At 44.8% G+C, this 18077-nt stretch overlaps 3 protein-coding genes and 1 long non-coding RNA gene across 14 annotated transcripts; 1 reads left to right on the forward strand and 3 right to left on the reverse strand.

Moving 5' to 3' along the window:
- Positions 1-865: 865 nt before the first annotated feature.
- LOC136492866 (uncharacterized) lies at positions 866-6169 on the reverse strand. Of its 8 annotated transcripts, none has more exons than XR_010768215.1 (8): positions 5568-6169; positions 5256-5422; positions 4455-4583; positions 3546-3920; positions 3265-3379; positions 2571-2785; positions 1322-2134; positions 866-1204 (listed from the first exon to the last, which is right to left on the reverse strand). It is a non-coding gene; the product is annotated as an uncharacterized lncRNA (long non-coding RNA). The 8 variants fall into 8 exon arrangements; XR_010768213.1 differs by having other exon boundaries at positions 5521-6169; XR_010768217.1 differs by having other exon boundaries at positions 5256-5378; positions 5626-6168.
- Positions 6170-6770: 601 nt separating this feature from the next.
- Positions 6771-9240, forward strand: LOC136494268 (thylakoidal processing peptidase 1, chloroplastic-like). Of its 4 annotated transcripts, XR_010768546.1 has the most exons (7): positions 6771-7188; positions 7676-7744; positions 7829-7897; positions 7999-8108; positions 8196-8304; positions 8384-8451; positions 8817-8887. XR_010768546.1 is itself a non-coding variant. In XM_066490439.1 (6 exons), the coding sequence occupies exons 1-6, from the start codon at positions 6931-6933 to the stop codon at positions 8884-8886; spliced, it is 621 nt and encodes a 206-aa protein (XP_066346536.1). In that variant the 5' UTR covers positions 6781-6930; the 3' UTR covers positions 8887-9240. The 4 variants fall into 4 exon arrangements, 1 of the variants encoding a protein (XP_066346536.1); XR_010768545.1 differs by having other exon boundaries at positions 6772-7188; positions 8196-8451; positions 8817-8897; XR_010768547.1 differs by having other exon boundaries at positions 6781-7188; positions 7999-8085; positions 8155-8451; positions 8817-8897.
- A 3900-nt stretch (positions 9241-13140) lies between these two features.
- Positions 13141-16713, reverse strand: LOC136494269 (probable magnesium transporter NIPA4). The gene is made up of 9 exons (XM_066490440.1): positions 16189-16713; positions 15473-15529; positions 15284-15374; positions 15030-15190; positions 14798-14925; positions 14579-14716; positions 13905-13997; positions 13535-13643; positions 13141-13444 (listed from the first exon to the last, which is right to left on the reverse strand). Exons 1-9 carry the CDS (start codon positions 16373-16375, stop codon positions 13320-13322), a joined length of 1089 nt encoding a protein of 362 aa, XP_066346537.1. The 5' UTR covers positions 16376-16713; the 3' UTR covers positions 13141-13319.
- Positions 16714-17059: 346 nt separating this feature from the next.
- On the reverse strand, positions 17060-18052 carry LOC136492563 (uncharacterized). The gene is made up of 3 exons (XM_066488537.1): positions 17473-18052; positions 17191-17193; positions 17060-17103 (listed from the first exon to the last, which is right to left on the reverse strand). The coding sequence occupies exons 1-3, from the start codon at positions 18050-18052 to the stop codon at positions 17060-17062; spliced, it is 627 nt and encodes a 208-aa protein (XP_066344634.1).
- Between the last annotated feature and the right edge of the window lie 25 nt (positions 18053-18077).

The following is an 18077-nucleotide window of genomic DNA, read 5'->3' on the forward strand; positions in this document are numbered from 1 at the left end:
TCCAGAGCAGCATGAGTTCGATGCATGATTATTGTTTCCTTCCATGCATGTGGCCTCAGGTGATCGATTTGTTTCCTTCAAAGCAGGCGGGGATCCTTTGAAGAACATCAACGTACCTCCCTTCCAGAGCAGCATGATTTCGATGCATGATTATTGTTTCCTTCCATGCATATGGCCTCAGGTGATCGATTTATTTCCTTCAAAGCAGACGGGTATCGTAGGCGTGGGCAGACGGACGAACCAAAATAAATGTCATACAAAAAAATGTCCACGTTTTGTTCTTTTTAGTTGTAGAAGATATAACTAGGTAGCATGCCCGTGCGTTGCTACAGGATAGCTAACATTTTATACTAAAAAACACGGATCACACGATAAGATAAAAATACTGTAAAAATTAAATACCAACATTAAAATGATATTTAATCCAAAAAGCAAAGTGTCATAGCTAGACCAAATTAATCTAAAAGCATTATCCTAACATTATCCTAGCTAGGATCGTACCCGTGCGTTGTTACCATCTGCTCCACTGAAAGTACTCGTGATAGTTGTGTGAGAAAAGAAAAAAAACAATATTCTATAGTTGCTGGCCATAGATTTTATATCTTCTATGGACTTACAATGAATAAAAAAATGTTAATGCTACCTTTGTTTCCCACTGGTTAACATCATTATTATTGGAATGAGAGAAATGATTTCTTCGCAACACAAGTTCCCATGGTCCCTATAATGCTCATCCACCTAAAATGGATGGCGCATATACCATAATAAAAAAAATAAACATATGCAAGTAACTGCATGTCAAATATATTCTTTCGAAGCAAGAAACTATGCCTTAATTATTTGTTTAAATGCAAATATCAGGACCAACAGAATATTCACATCTTAGTGATTCATACATAATACCTTTTGTTTTCATAGAATATTTGCATAGTATGGATACAAAACACTATATAGTGCATCAGGACGCTCAGATTCCTTATACAACACTCCCTCATTCTTGCTCAAAAAAATAATTAAGGCATCTAAAATCAGTTAGCGGCGTCGACCTCCTGCCTGCCTTGAGGCGGAACATATGGCCCTAAGCTTGCAAAATTTATTGTGAGCGGCACTGAATTCCTTCTTGTGTTGATGCAGCGACAAGAGCCCCTAGGAGCCAGAGACCAGATGGGTATGGATATCCAGAAGTTCCTATGCAATCTGCTGCCTGATTTTTTGAAATTACTGACTGGTGAGCAGTTTCAGGAATAATAGAAGAGTTCTTTCCATTGAGCAATATGGCCAAATCGAAAAAATCAGAAGTGAAGATTTCATTAAACCATACCTTTGCTACAGCAGTATGTAACAGGCAGCATAACCACCATCACCAGCACGAAAATCAGCCCACGCCTCTCGTCTAAGTAGAAGCACTAAATGCAAGTGCAAAACAAGTGGCTTTTATTATTTAGCTATCAGCTAAATGCAAAAGAGACAGCAGGTTCCAATAACTTAACACCCCCCTACATTTCCACAAGCAAAACATGTAGATGGTAGTACAATTGGCTTGCAGCTGCAGCCGGAATGGCTGCAATTAATCACTACCGAACATGAAAGCTTTTGAGTGTATAAAAGTTGAAACAATTATCAGCACAATGGCTGCAGTTCATGTATCATGATTACTCTTATTTAGTTATTTTGTGACTTTTCATTCATCACTGTATGCAAAAGAAGGGGACATTTTTCAGTAAACATGTAAATATATGCTATGACTACAGGAATTTCAGGCTAACATCGATGAGAAATCAATGCTACAAAAATGTGACTCACTAAGTGAAATATACCGTACAGATACTCTGAAATTTGTAGCCTGAAATAGATAAAACTAATCGTCATGGCAATAGCCAAATCAAGCATCATTGAACTTCCATGTATTTTTTAGCAACAAGATCAAAACCAATAAATTAATGGGCATATATCAGAAGTACTCCATCCGTTCCAAATTATAAGTCGCTTTGACTTTTTTGGTTTATCTATTTTGCTATGTATCTAGACATATTATTTATTTCATAGCACTGGCACAAGACGCATTGATTTATCTATGCAGTCCCTACAAACCGGTGCAAACACTCCATGACTGTCCTTGTCTTCCGAATAATTCCTGCAAAATCAACAGAGACAAATGGTCAGGCACGCACATTTTGCACATAATGCTACTTATAATTTCACAAATAGCTTACAGGACCTAGCTTCTAATGTAAACCAGCTAGGCCTAAGAGCACATAAAGAAAAATATTAGAACACGCAGAAAAGTATATATGAGATACATGTCCATCTTTAACTTTAAAGCAACATATTCACTGAAACATGTTTTGCCTGCATCAAAGTGAAAACCAATATTATTAAAGCTACGTAGCTACCAAGTAGCAACACTTTTTGAGTGGCAGCGCAAAAGTCACTAACCATTACCACAAATTAAGTAAAGCTATTTACTCAACCAAAAAAACATTATGTAAGTCAGCAGGATATGACATCAATGTTCAGCTGGTCAATGTCGACCAAAAAAACATCTAATGAAATTAGGGCCATAGGTGTACCTTGAGCTGGTCAATATCGACACCGTTTCAGGTCAACTCGATGGAGCTGCCAGACCTACACCACCACGCCAAGAAGTGGATCACCATGTACAACACAAGTAAGCAAAGGCAAACCGACACCTATTGCTCTGCGCAGATGCATGGATACCGCAAAATACCATGATATTTCAAGATGGATTTCATAGTTAGCCCACCCACCCACCACAAAACTGTCCCTGCAAATAAAAGACAACATGGATAATGTTATCATCTCCAAATCATACAATGCAATCTGTGATTAATTCAATTTTGTTAAATCTATCCATGATCACCTAATAGCTATCCATTAACTGACAATGAATAGCTTCTATATATTTTTTTATTTCAGACTGGAGAAGAGAAACTAAAAAAATCGAAACAATGCATGCAAAGGCATCCTCAAATCAAGTTTGAGTTCACATGTACTACTCCAAAAGCAATGGCATAATAAACAATATTAAATAAAGTTTTTTTAACATCAATTGTTCTTGTGCAAGGAAAATTAAACCTGTACTGGCTTGCTTTCTGTACAAGTCAGTAACTGAATATCATGTATATGGCAGTCACTATTATAGGCATACTATAGCATTCGAAATACAAATTGCATAAGTGACTTTTTCAACCCTAATCAATGTTACGATCATATAAGGGGAAAACTGTGTATGCTCCAAATCACCTTGACTTTGCATCCTTCTCGGCCTTTGCATATGGTTTCTTTTCAATTTCACTCCGTACTATGTGAAGTAGAGCGTAGTCCAAGCCCCTGACCAGATGTGTATGCTCCAAATCACCTTAAAAGCATAAAGTGGAAATGGAACGTCAATCAAAGAGCAGCTCATACGATGGAAATATAAAGAGCGGCATCTGAGACTCTGAGTCACCAGCCACCTTTATTTTCTATTACAAGAATACATGAATGACTGGTTGCTTAGGTTAAAGGATCAAGTTAGTGCTAACTCTTTTTTATTTCAGTTGGCTGCATGCGATTGAAGGAAAGGAGCCTCTTTGCATCTTGCGGAGACGGACAGGAGGCGCTCAGGGAAGAGACCGAGCATGTGGAGGAGGAGGTTGCGCATCAAAGTCAGCCGGTCGTCGCTAGGGAGGAGGTCACGTCCTTGGCCACCGCTTGTCGAGGAGGAAGCTGCGTGTCGGGAGGTGGTTGGGCGGAGACGCGCCGAGGAGGAGGCCGCGTATCAGAGCCCGCCGATCGTCACTAGGGAGGAGGTCACACCCTCAGCCGCTGGGGAGGAGGCTGCCGCTGGTCAAGGAGGAAGCCGCGTGTCGGGCCAAAAAGAGGAAAACCATAGGCTTCTTCCACTACACAAGAACAACCTGTATCAATTACAAATTTGAAGTTTCAGAACTTGCGTGGCACCAATTTTTCATTGATTAGTTTTGGAATGCCATGTTTTACATATTCATGGATGGATTTTCTACCATTCAACCACTACTTCATAGCAAGAAAGTTTTGGCACACATCACAGAAACTGTGTTCTGCCACATTTTGCCATAGATTGTTTGGTAAAGTCTGGCTGACAATCTAAGAAGACCTATGAAAAATACTCTTAAACTATTCAGTTTCAGATCATAAATTAACTTCACTATTTTCTACAGACAAAGACCTGTGCAGTGTGATGATCAAACCATCCACGTCATACAGAGGATAAGAGCCATGATCTGAAACACAGCTTGTTGGGAAAAAAAACCTGGCTACCAAGAGCTACTTCTCACAGCAGTTAGATTGATTTTTTAACGTTTTCAGTCATCAACTGACTGCAGCAATAGTATCATACTAACAGGTATATGAACAAGAATGGTTGTGAACACAAACCAATGGAACAGAGAGGTATCTGTTTTGTCAAGTACCTCGCATCAGAGGCTTCCTTCATGGCGGCCTCTGAGCCGAACCCAGCGTTCTGGGGGAAGAGATCCATGTTCTCCTTCGTCGTCTACCCTTTTCCATGTCTACCGACGTCCTCTGTGCATCGTCTTCAGCTGAAATCGGAATAGATCAATCTTCTTCAGTAAAAGTTCAGCACATAATTTTCAAGCAGGCTGTATAGAGGAAGTCATTCGCAAATATGTGGCCAAAAAAATATACCAGTGTAATGCTATATTTCCCTGTGAAAACAAACAATTTTAACAGTGTTGTTTTATTTTCGCATAGTAGCCAGGAATTTGTCCCTTCCATGTTGACTCTAAATGTCATTTAATCAATTGTACGAGGGGTGTATCAGTTGGGTAAAGTTGTAAAATCTAGAGCTAATTGGTCAATAATTTAAGAGATTGTGGCATGGTACATAATGCAACAGGGGCACTAAATTCCAACCGAGGCAAGTTGAGTACCAGAGATACATAATGCCGGTGAGGGAATAATCTAGATCATTGATGAACTAAAAAATGGGTATCAGTTAAATAAAGGAATGTACACAACCAGTCTGTACTTATCATATCACAAACCAAAATCATGTATCGGCAAGAATAGAGAAAAAGTATCAAATCAGATCATCAACGACATCGCTTTTCTGCAGTTTCCCCAGTTCTCAACTCAGTAAGCAAAATGATGCATACTCATAACAGGTTAGTTAGGGAAGTGTGGCACAAATATATGTTGTCCATATGTATATCAAAAGCCAGAAGGCAAGGTTTAGCAGTACTACGTTATACCTATCCATCAGTTACGATGCTGCTGCTGCCGCTGCTCCACCTTCATCAACCCAACCAACAACCTGAGACACTTCGTCGAGATGCCCATCGCGCTGCCACTCCAGCCGCCTCAACCGCAATAACCTAAAGATGCAAATTTTCCGGTTTTCATCAGCACCAGCACAAAACTGCAGTACAATATCAAATATCCCATTAGAACAAGCAAATTGCTTGAATAAAATGCAGCATATGAACACAAATCACATTTGCTGACACAGGGCACTACCTCTTTGTGCCTATGTACTGTCAGACTGAGAAGAAGGAGACGCAAACCTCAACCCTGGGGAGGACCAAGCTTGGGCAGAGATGAAGATGAGTGAAGTGCCTTCACCTGGTACCGGTCGTGCCCCAACCTTGCATCTCCTTGGCGACCTTCCTTGAGCGGGTGCTTCATCTCGTCGACCTCCAGTAGCTGTGCACGCGAGGGGTCAATACCGCACCTAGGGTTTGGGCGACGAAGAAGCGTCGGCGGGCAGCGGGAGGTGGGCGGGACCCTGGCAGCGGCGTCGCCGACGTCCACGTGCACGCCATCGCCATCCACGAGGATCTCCGATCAGGGGCGGCGGTGGCGTTGGGCTACGCCCCAGAGGTAAGTCGTGGAGGAGGAGAAGGACATGGAGCGGCGAAATCGGCGAGCGGGGGTCGTTGGCGGCGGCGGCAGAGAAGACCCGTGAATCGAGGAGCGGGATCGCGGGCACCGGCGGAGACGGCAGGAATCGGGCGGAGGCGTCGACGGACGCGAGCGGAGACCACGAGGCGAGCAGCGACGCGGGATCTCACGCGTAGGCATCTTTCCTACTGGGCGAGGTAGCCAGGGTGCGGCGGCAATCTTTCCTAATGGGCGCATTGGGATCGCAAGAGGAGGCAGACGGATGAAAAAAAAAAGTCTATCTTTTTTTTTTTTTTTTGAATTGCTTGCCTTTCATAAATCAGCCGCCCGAAGCCTCAACCATGATCAAGTCATACACACATGCTGGAGTAACACGCCACACCTCCGAGCAATGTGAACTAGAAACCTGACGAGCTAACAAATGTGCAACCTTATTACAACTTCTACTAATAAAAGAGAAAGAAGGAGTTGGAGGAAACTAGCCTTGCATGAAAAATTATCTTATTTTCATTCTTTTTAGCCGTGGGAGATAAACAGAAACTGCATTAAGCCTGACCAACACAAGGTTTTTAGGTAGTTGGATGGGCCGGGCCACATCGCAGGACATGTACATTGGACAAAAGACATGGGTCGGACCGTTTTTCTTTTTCTCTCTCTCTTTTTTTTTTTGTTCTGTCGAATCGAAACCGCCGTCGGTCCGATTGTGACTTTGGAGTTTGAGCTGAGAGACGGGGCGGCGACCGGGCGAGCCGTGTGTCTTCGAGTGGAAGCAACCAAGAAGGCAAGAGAAGAGCACAGGGCAGGCAGTGAGAGAGCACGGGACCCCCACCAGCAGAGGCAGAGGCGATTTGATAAATAAATGACCTGACCTCTCTCTCTCTCTCTCTCTCTCTTTGCACCAGCCACCACCACTCCACCAGACACCACCACCAGCGCAGCCGCAGCGCATTGACTCTCCGTCCGGCCAGTGCGGTGAAAGAGGGAGAGGGAGTCATCGCGACCCTCTCCAGGGCGGGGGCACCATCCATGGCCGTGGGGGGCCTTCTGCGGGGCCTCGTTTCGCCGGCGGGGGGAGCCGCCGCCTGGCTGCCCTGCCACGAGCTCTTCGCCTCCTGGCACCACTGGCTCCCCTCGCTCCCGCGCCTCCGCCTGCCCGCATCCGCCGGCTTCAAGCTTCTCTTCGTGCTGCTGCTCTTCTCCGCCGCTCTAGCCGAGGTCCGCTACATCGCCTCCTCCTCCATGGCGCCAACGCTCCGCCCAGGCGACCGAGCCGTCGCCGAGAAGGTGAATCCCCCCCTCTTTTTTTTCCCCCGCTCCCCTCACTCACTTTAATTTCCTTTCATTTATTAAGATCATTATTTTTATTTGCTAGTACAATAAGACAATGCGTGCGTTACTCATCCTGTTCTTCCTTATAGCACTATATACATGGATACTTAGGTTGGTAGTAGATCCACGCTGCCCGATACCACAAGTACCTGTAACTAGCCTGCCTAAGAACCATCACACACATTTGACCAACAAAAATCTTGGATCCACGCTCCCGATACAACAATGCATCTTATTCTGACCGCACAAAAATTAACCTAACAAGTCTCAATTGCTGTCCTAGCCTCCTGCTTTCTTTGACTGCTTCTCACTCGGTCATAATCCCTTTTTTCATAGTAGGTAGGCTAAAAAATTAAAGGAAACTTTACTAAACCGACAGCTTCAAATCTCATCACATTGTTATTCATTGACCTTAAATAACAGGCTCCATACCATTTTCCAGGTTACATACTTGTTCCGGAGGCCATCTATTGGGGATATAGTGTTTTTCAAAGTGCCTTCTGCCGTACAGGTTTGCCTTCTTCCTTCTGCCCCTCCACTTCTCAATCAGATCCTCGCATTGTCCACCCTGAAAATGTGCAGCTTCCAATTTCAGAATTATGGTGTCAATAAGGATGTTGTCTTTATTAAGAGAGTATTGGCAACACCTGGAGATTTCATTGAGGTAAACTGCATCACTACATTTGTTCTATTCCGGTATGGTCATTTGCCATAGCAAGACACAGTGGAGTCACCCAGCATCCTCTTACGTTGACCTGTTTATAGGTTCGACAAGGGCAACTTATTGTAAATGGTATTGCACTGAAGGAGCATTACACAGCAACCCATGCGTTGTACACAATGGAAGCAATGGTTTGTGCATGCATCTCTAATCTGTGAGCATTGTCTCCTTGAACAACATTGAGGAGTTGATATTGCCAGGTCCAGAGATTTTAAACTTCTGTTAACAAAATGGTTAACAGACGTGACGAGAGAATTTTCATTCTCCACAAGAAGATGATCAAAAGTGGACTGGCTGCTCCATGTTGTTGACTTCTTGAGTGCCTCGTTGTAATCAATGGGCCTCAGATGGTGGATGATCTCTTCCTTCCATCTTTCCTTATTGGCTGGGTACCTGGATCCTCAACTGAAAGTATTCATACTCCTGCAGCGCCTTCCTGAAGGTCATGTATTCGTCATGGGTGACAACCGAAATAACAGCTGTGATTCTCGTGCCTGGTAAGAAATACGCTTACGCCTCTGCACTAGCTCAAGCCCTATAGCAGTAGATATAATTCATTGTTCAGCTAGAGACTTGAGACTACAAACTACTACAGTCATTGAGAAAATCTCTTGCTAAGCGTTATAGCTGTGAGGTCTTGCTCCCGTACATGCTTTGGAGGCAATTGGGTTTGGATATAGATTGATATAAGCATCAGCACCATACTGAGTGATTTCCAAATTGCTTGGAGTTGAACAGTAGCGTTTGCTGTTCCCTATTGACAGTTGACTTGTCCTTGTATGGCTGACTTGCAGCTTGTTTTTTGTTGCCATTTGCCTGGGCACTAATAGTGGTAATATATCTGTGGTGCTTTTGGTTACAGGGGGCCTCTTCCCATTGCCAACATCGTTGGAAGGTACATGACGTCCTTTACAAGATCCTCTTTCCAGTAACTGAAGTGAAGAGGTTCCACTCAATGTTCCTGAAGCTGATGTCGCCTCATAATCGTAGTTAGAGAGTTGTGCTAGGGTGGAGCCAGGCTGCTATCTTGTCAACTTGTGCCAGAACTAGCCCTCCGAGTAATGCTGTAGCGCTGTTGTTGTATATGATCGCCTTTCTCCCACCCGTGGGAACTAGAGGTTACCTCTGCCGCTCCCAGTCGCAGTTGGCACGAGCCCTCAGGCCGCCTCAGGCTGTTCGTGTGTTGAGCTTGTGATTACCTTAGGTGATGAAGCTTATCGTTAGCGACGCTAAATGTCGAACACAATTTTCATCAGAAATTTGAACATGCTTGTGTTCTTGTTCCAGACTGCGTGCTTTTTTCAGTAAATATGTGTTGCTCGTGACAACTCCGCTTACGGTGGGGCGCCTTTGGTGTCCCAGCATAGCAGGTCCCAAGCCCTGGTAAAGGAGGAGGGTTGTGTTAGGCGCGACGAGTCAATGTAAAAACTTAGCCACTTTAATGAAGATGAAACCCAAAAGAATCTTGTTGGGGCGTAACCCTCTAAGCGACGCGTCATGTCGGAACCCGGATATTGTGTTAAATGAGCAAGGGCCGGGTTGTCACCCCCGTGACACGCCGTGTTGCGATCTGGACACGGTGTCAAGTGATTAAGGATTGGATCGTCGCATCCTTAGTGGCGCGCCACATCGGCGCTCGGGTGTGGTGCAAAATGAGCAAGAGTCTTCACACCTACCTTGGCGGGTACGGAGGGTAAGGAAGCTAGTCGAGCCAACTAGGATCTATTTAGTTAGCTAGAATGTAGGGTCCCTTACACATAAGTTAAGAGAGTTAGTGGACACAGCGGTTATGAGGCGTGTAAATATCTTATGCGTCCAAAGAGACTAAATGGAAGGGGCAGAAGACGAAGGAGGTGGACAAAGCTCTTTATAGGAGATGATCTTAATGGCCATGTAGGTACATCAAGTGCAAGTTTTGAGGCGGTTCATGAGGGTTTCGGATATGGTAGTAGGAACCAGAAAGGAGAGGAAGTCTTAGACTTCGCCATAGCTTTTGATCTGTAAGAGACATGGGTTTCATGAGGCTAACACTTTCTTCCGTAAGAGACAGTCCCATTTAGTGACCTTTAGTAGCGGCCAGTACTCTAGTCAAATCGACGTTGGCCTTACAAGAAGGAGGGATAAACGAACATGCGTGGACTGTAAGGTGATACCTGGAGAATGTGTGGTCTCTCAACACAAGCTGGTGGTGGCTGACTTACAGGAACAACTTCAAATAAAAATGGAGTAGGGGTTTTGATTGATAAGAGCCTTAAGGATGGTGTGGTGGAGGTGAGAAGGCAAGGGGATATGATCATCTTAGTTAAACTTGTCATTAGTGATATGGTCTTAAACGTAATTAGTGCTTATGCCCCCAAGTAGGCCATGATGAGAGTGCTAAATGGCTTTTCTGGAAAGACTTAAATCGTTTGGTTAGAGCTGTCCCTAGTAGCGAGAAGCTCTTTATAGGAGATAATCTTAATGGCCATGTAGGTACATCAAGTGCAAGTTTTGAGGCGGTTCATGAGGGTTTCGGATATGGTAGTAGGAACCAGAAAGGAGAGGAAGTCTTAGACTTCGCCATAGCTTTTGATCTGTAAGAGACATGGGTTTCATGAGGCTAACACTTTCTTCCGTAAGAGACAGTCCCATTTAGTGACCTTTAGTAGCGGCCAGTACTCTAGTCAAATCGACGTTGGCCTTACAAGAAGGAGGGATAAACGAACATGCGTGGACTGTAAGGTGATACCTGGAGAATGTGTGGTCTCTCAACACAAGCTGGTGGTGGCTGACTTCTGCTTTCTGGTGCAAGCTCGTGAGAACAAACAAGCTAGGGTTGTTAGAACGAAGTGGTGGAAATTAGAAAGGGAGGCATCAAAGGTCTTTAAGGAAAAGGTCATTGAAGAGGGCCCTTGGAATGATGAAGGCGATGCAAACAACATGTGGGAGAAGATGACAACATGCGCTCGGAAGGTTGCTTCAGAGGTGCTTGAGTGACCAAAGGGAGCGGATGCGACTCGAAAGACACTTGGTGGTGGAATGAAGATGTGTAAAAGGCTATTAAGGAAAACAAGGAGTGCTATAAGCGCTTGTATCATGACAGGTGTGCAAACAACATAGAGAAGTACAAGGTGGTAAAGAAGACTACAAAATGAGCGGTTAGTGAGGCAAAGGGGCAAGCCTATGAGGACCTTTACCGACGTTTGAGTACGAAGGAAGAAGAGAAGGACATTTATAGGATGGCTAGGACTCACGATAGGAAGACAAGGGACTTCAACCAAGTCAAGTGTATAAAGGATGAGAGGGGGCAGCTCTTGGTGAAGGAGGATGAGATCAGACATAGATAGCAAGAGTATTTTGATAAATTGTTCAATGGTGAGAACGAGAACACTACCGTTCAGCTGGACGACTCGTTTGATGACACTAACAGGCGCTTTGTGCGGAGGATTTAAGAATCGGAGGTCAGAGAAGCCTTGAAAAGGATGAAAGGGGGCAAAGCGATGGGCCCTGATGGTATCCCAATCAAGGTGTGGAGATATCTCGGGGATATAGCTATAGTATGGCTAACCAAGATGTTCAACAATATTTTTCGATCAAACAAGATGTCTGAGGAGTGGAGAAGAAGCATGTTGGTACCAATCTACAAGAACAAGGGAGATATCCAAAGTTGTACTAATTATCGGAGAATTAAGTTGATGAGCCACACTATGAAGTTATTGGAGAGAGTCATCGAGCAGCGCCTACGAGGAACGACGCAGATATCAACAAACCAATTTGGTTTTATGCCTGGAAGGTCAACCACAGAAGCAATCTTCTTAATAAGATATGTTATGGAACGGTTTAAAGAGCAGAAGGACCTCCATTTGGTTTTTATTGACTTGGAGAAGGCTTATGACAAGATATCAAGAAATATTATGTGGTGGTCTTTAGACAAACATAAAGTCCCATCAAAGCACATGACCTTTATCAAGGACATGTACAACAATGTTGTGACTAGTGTTCGAACAAACGATGGTAACACAGATTACTTTCCGATTAAAATTAGACTTCATCAAGGGTCAGCCTTAAGCCCGTATCTCTTTGCCTTGGTAATGGATGAGGTTACCGAAAACATATAAGGGAATATCCCTTGGTGTATGTTGTTCGCTGATGATGTAGTGTTAGTGGACGAAAGCTAGGCGGGAGTAAATAGAAAACTAGAGTTATGGTGGCAGATCCTTGAGTCTAACGGTTTTAGATTGAGCAGAACTAAAACCGAATACATGAGATGCGACTTTGGCGAAGTTGTACAGGAGGAGGGAGATGTGAGTAGTGCCTAAGAAGGATACCTTTCGGTATCTGGGATCGATGCTACAGAGGGATAGAGATATTAATGCGGACATTAGCCATAGAATCAAAGCAGGATGGATCAAGTGGCGACAAGCTTCTAGCATTCTGTGACAAGAGGGCACCACAAAAGCTAAAATGCAAGTTCTATAGAACGGTGATTAGACCGGCTATGTTGTATGGAGCAGAATGTTGGCCTACAAGATTCGACATGTTCAACAACTGAGTGTTGCAAAAATACGTATGTTGCGATGGATTTGCGGTCACACAAGAATAGACCGAGCTCGAAACGATGATATATGTGATCGTCTAGAGGTAGCACCAATTGAAGAAAAACTTGTCCAACATCGGTTGAGGTGGTTTGATCATGTCCAAAGGAGACCTCCAGAGACACCATTGCATTATAGAGTCCTAAGCCAAGCTAATAATACGAGGATATAGAGAAAGACCAAAATTGGTATGGGAGAGACAATAAAAAGAGATTTGAAAGCTTGAGATATTTCTAAAGATCTATGTTTGAATAGAAGTACTTGAAAAGGCTCTGGATGTGTTTTAACTCAGCCTATCCTAACTTGTTTGGACAGAAAGGCTTTGTTGTCGTTGCTGCTGTGTTGCTCCTGCCATTGCCTGTTTTCATGCCGCAGCAGCCATAAATTACGCGTCTTTAACACTCTTTATTCGAACAAATGATGCCCCTCAACAAATTGGGCGTTTCCTTCCATCAGGACTGTCAACGTACGGTTCTAGCTTTAGCACAGTGCAAGAGCTGAGACCACTAATGTAGGTACTAGGTACAGTAGAAACATGCTGATAATTCCTATAAAAAAACATGGTGATAAATTCCACCAGACCGCATAGCAACACTAGCAACAGATTTCCACTCGAGTGCTAACCACTGAGAAAATATATTGTGAGTTCGACAAGATGTTGGGCATACATACAAATCTGCCAAGGAAAAAAAACAAAGCAAAAGAGGGTCCCTACATCGTACCCTTAGTACAAGCTCATGGATATATACCCACCCCCTAACTCGTGCAAATTAATGATTAGCAAACAGGCATTAATGTGGTGACCGGAATGATTCGGACGATCTTAGAGGAATTCCTTCACCGTCTTCGTCTGTTTGCTTTGAGAACCGCACTGAAGAAGATGTAGGAAGACGGAAGGAGGATGAAGTCGAAAGCCCTACATTGACACATGAAAAATAATAATCTCATAACATGTAACCCACAAAGGAAGGAACATAGAAAAGTTGGTATGATGAGAAATTCGTACCACCATCAGCCATGTCTTTTGTTTTATGTAGAAGAAAAGTTCCAGAAAGGATCGTAACAAAGCCACACATCTCAGTCACAATTTGTGTAGGATTTTGCCTGTCCCAGTCCTGCACACAGATACAAAATGGAACTAAGTGGTCTCGTCTGCTGAGTTCTATCTACTCCAGAAGTATTCACAGGCTATGCCTGAAGCTCAGGCTCGTACCATTTCTTATATAGTTTACTTTAATGCAATCCGAGGAAAACTCATAAATTTATATTTGAAATTGGATAGGAACACTGGCTGAATCACTATCTAGTGCCCTGCTCAAATTTCACAACCAAAGCATGAAGCTGAAAAGATAAGCTACAGCAATTGAAACACATACCTTGAACATGATGACACTTGCCAAGATAGTTAAAGATGTGAACATGGTATAATAAATGGGTGACACAACTGCTGTATTAAACGTGTCAAGTGCCTGCGTACAAGGAGGAAAAGGAATCACCATCACCATTTGTTTTAGGAAAATATAATGCTTCATTGGTCAGGCAAGGCTGATGTCGTGGTTAATGAATTGAACTTGGCTCTATATAGTGCTAACTAAAGCTTTAACCATCCAATCATATCACCAATTTTACCAGAAAATTCACACTTCATTTCCCTAAGGTATCAAATCTATCGTAGTTCCCAACATCTGGGGACTACTAGTCCTGCTGGACTAGAAATAACAAGATAAATAAATGAATGAGTCATATGCCCTTATGCCAATCTCCTTTTTTTTGTCCAGTTAACTTCTAGAATCCTAGTCACCCTTGTATTATGATGCTATGCTAGATCAAGGAAAGAAGACAACAATTGGTTCAGATAGTAGAAATCAAAATACCTTTTTTAGCAAAAACAGCAGGGGTTTCAAAAATCAGAATACAGGCAAGGAGAAAAGAAGAAAATAACTGTACAATGTCTATACAGGAAAGGAATTCCAGAAGATAAGATTATACAAAGGAATTAATCCAAGAACACATGGAAGACTTTAATTTCGCTTTCAAAAAATCAGAATACCTTGTTCAAGTAATTCATTTGGGTAATGATACATGAGATGACAACCAGAGTAAAAGCCCATGTCTGTGGGTATATAAGCTGGTTCGTTCCTGAAAAGGTCAGCTTCAATGCTATGCCGAGAGCTTTCACGCTCATGACCTGCATAGTTAGGCCAACGACTTTGTAATAAAACACACAACAGGAGATCATAAACGCATGCTATATCAAAAGAATGCATACCGAGATGGAACCAACAAGAGAGCAAACACCTATGTAGACCATGACATGTGTCTGCCCATAAAGTGGGACAAACCGATAAACAAGTATGGCAGCTATAGCAATTACCACTGCTGCATAACACATGAAGGCTGAAAAACAACATCAAGTGATCATGACTTGGTGGTGTGGTGTAATTATTCAAGAAAAATGTAGGCAATTAAGCAGATACAAAGCAATGGGCAATAGCAAATACCTGGTTCCGTAGCCAGATCCCACACTTCTGTCACCGACTCAATTTCACGCTCTGGTGGAGCATGAAGGACTATTGTGGTGGATCCCACAACACATAGGACACATCCAAGAATTCCGAATATGTGCAGCTTCTCCCGCAGCATTACATGTGCAAGCACAGCGCTGCAGAACAGAAGCTAGCTCCAGATTAGTGATAAAATGAACAAAGGGTTGCAGTAAGGCAATGCATACAGTTCCATGACTGAGAACTCATGCCTGATAATAATGCTAAGAGCACCAAGAGGAGTGACCAAAATAGCTGGAGCAAATGCATAGGCTGCGAAATTTGCAACTTCTCCAACAATCACTGCAAAAGAATTTCCCAAAAGAGACAGTATGTCAATAAGCTATCTATCTATTATCTATTAGAATGAAACAGAAGAAAAAGAAGAGGCAAGCGCTTACTTGTTATCATGCCAATCCACCAAAGAGGCTCATATAAATAAGAATAACCACCAACCCCTGTCATAACATGGAACATTAATACTGCAGTTTGGTAGTATAAGTGACATAGACAGACACCTCAGGGAAAGAGTACAAAATGAGGCTGAAAATTGCGATACAAACTCCTGTAGGAGGAGGAGGAGGGGGGTTGGAGATACAACATGACATAAGTCTTCTCGATTTTGGGCATAAGTCAGAGGTGTCATGTACGTGAGTATCAGGCACTGAAATTTTTAAGTCAGATCACACGTTACTTACCTGCAATGCAATGCAACACTTAACCAACAAAGTAGTTTGCTAGGGAAAGGTGTGATATTTTGGAGTAGCACAAATTCAGTAAGCTTTAGTCAGTTAACCATTGAAGCAGTTGAACTCCAACTGCAGCTGTTACATAAACATATAACATGAAAAATATTGAAAATGAAATATGCTTTCATCAACAATAGTTCTAGATATCAATGGTGATTAACGAGTCAGGCATGTATGGGCTGAGTTCAGTTCATATAGGTAATGAGGTCAAACATGTTAACTCGGGAATGGGAGTCAGAAGAATGAATCTGGCATCCGTTCTATGGTGAAGAACAGAGTGAAGACAATTGGGCAATTCTCCGTGACGCATTGAAGAAGCAGGCAAGCGCACGGCGTACGAACAGGGGAGGGGAAAAGAGAAAGCGTACCCGCCCTGACGCCGGAGGATGCGGCCTTCTTGAGTCCCTTCTTCTTGATGATGAAGCTGGCGCCGATGAAGAGGCTGGAGGAGAGCGCGAGCACCAGGCCCTTGATGTTATCCGCCGACATGCCCGTGTACCACCTCCCCCCGCCTGAGGCGGAGGCGGAGGCGGCAGTGGTCGAAGTTACATCCATAGGGCGGGCCCGATGAGGCTATGATGCTCACCAGAGTTACCGCGGGGAGGACGACGAGAAGGGGGCTGGCGGTGCCCTAGCCCCTAGGTGGTGTCATGAGGAGGGGCGGTGCGCATGCGGCAACGAAGTGAAAGCGAGATCCCCCTCTCCCGCCCTATCCTTGGAGGTGCGGCTGGGTACCGTACTTTGCCTTGTCGGCTTGTCTCCTCTCCTCGCCGGGGGGCGGGGGAAGCCGGCCGGTGGTCGGTCTGGTGGCGCGGCCGCGGCGAGCCGGCGAGAGGAGATGGCTTTTCCTCTTTCCACTCCAGTCCTAAAGTTCCTTGCTTTTCCTTTTCCCCTTTTTCCTCGTTTTTTCTTTTCCAAAAGTAAATTGAAATTAAACCTCCAGCGAAACTATCTGTTTCAATCGTGGAGTCGTGGTGTCTACTGAATCATGGCCAAATTTGTGTCTACTGTCCAGATTTGATTTGATTTGGCCGGGTTATTATTGATTTATTAGTTTATGTAGTCAGTCAGCAGTTGCCAAAACAGAAGAGATGTTTGTGCAGCCAGCAGGCTAACGATGATTCACCTTCATTTCTGGTGGATCAGAAGAGATAACTTCGTGGGTTGGTTTCAGCCAGCCCAAATCAGTCAGTCAATAATGTTTTTCTCTCACAACAAACCAACATCAGCCAGTCCAAATCAGCCCAGAAACCAACCAGCGAACAGGCCGAACAGATGGTCCACTGTAAGAGGTAGGAGTACATACACAATAAACACAAGAATAAATAACTAGCTGATGGTCTCATCGAGTGAGTAATAATACTGAATACCATCTGCACGGCACAAAGAAATAGAAATGAGGCTGTTTTCTGTCACATATACACAGTAGTAACACTTGTCCAAGCTCCCCACACCCTACTAGTCTACTACCATACCATATGCTCAGCAGGGACCAGCATCGTGAGAATATAAGACGGTCTCCAATGAGCCGGACCTAAAATCAAGACACATTCGATAGTTTGGGTACCGCACAGTGAAAGGATCCCGGACCAAAAAACCTACCCTATTCCAACAGGCGACGCAAATGAGAAGCCGAGCGCCGCCTGCCTCACCGCGCTCCTTCGCCCTCTCGTACGAGCTCCGGCATAAGGGGCACGCCGTCCAGAACTCTGGCGGGTCGGGGGCGGGAGCGCCCGCGGCCGCGCCCGTGGCGGCATACCGGGAGAAGGAAGGAGTACCAGTGCGCGGGATTGGCGGATGGCGGGGCCCGACGGGACCGATCGGAGAGGACAGCGTAGGCGTCGTTGACGAGGCGGAGCGCCATCTCGGTGCCCGGGTGCGGGTTGCGTTGCCCGAGGAGGAGCGCGAGGTGACGGAAGGCGCAGGAGACTGACGGCAGTGGTCGAGGCTGGCCCCGGGCGGCAGCTGGAGGATGGCGAGCGGGTCCGGGTGGCTCGAGGGGCCCATGGACTGGGAGGCGAGGAGGACGTCAGCAACAGCAAGGAGCTCGTCGGCGCCGGGGAGGAGCGGGTCCGCCTCCACCGCCCGCTCTGCGAAGCGCTTGCAGCCGACGAGGTCGCGCGCCACGAGGAGCTTCTCGGCGATCTCCAGCCAGAGCTCCGCCTGCGCCCAGACAGTCGCTCGCCGTTCTTCTTCCCCGTCGCGGTCCCGCCTGGCCCCATCGTCGTCCATGGCGCCGGAGATTTGGGTCGAGGAG

Source organism: Miscanthus floridulus, chromosome 11 (genome assembly GCF_019320115.1).
Source record: "Miscanthus floridulus cultivar M001 chromosome 11, ASM1932011v1, whole genome shotgun sequence".
NCBI lineage: Eukaryota > Viridiplantae > Streptophyta > Magnoliopsida > Poales > Poaceae > Miscanthus > Miscanthus floridulus.

Coding starts and splice junctions, on each gene's coding strand:
- LOC136494268 (XM_066490439.1), top strand. CDS start 6,931: ATGGCCGTGGGGGGCCTTCTGCGGGGCCTCGTTTCGCCGGCGGGGGGA. Junction 7,898..7,998: donor CACCTGGAGATTTCATTGAG/GTAAACTGCATC, acceptor ACCTGTTTATAG/GTTCGACAAGGGCAACTTAT. Junction 8,452..8,816: donor AGCTGTGATTCTCGTGCCTG/GTAAGAAATACG, acceptor TTTTGGTTACAG/GGGGCCTCTTCCCATTGCCA.
- LOC136494269 (XM_066490440.1), bottom strand. CDS start 16,375: ATGGATGTAACTTCGACCACTGCCGCCTCCGCCTCCGCCTCAGGCGGG. Junction 14,926..15,029: donor GGATCTGGCTACGGAACCAG/GTATTTGCTATT, acceptor GTTGTTTTTCAG/CCTTCATGTGTTATGCAGCA. Junction 14,717..14,797: donor CTCTTGTTGGTTCCATCTCG/GTATGCATTCTT, acceptor CTAACTATGCAG/GTCATGAGCGTGAAAGCTCT.
- LOC136492563 (XM_066488537.1), bottom strand. CDS start 18,052: ATGGACGACGATGGGGCCAGGCGGGACCGCGACGGGGAAGAAGAACGG.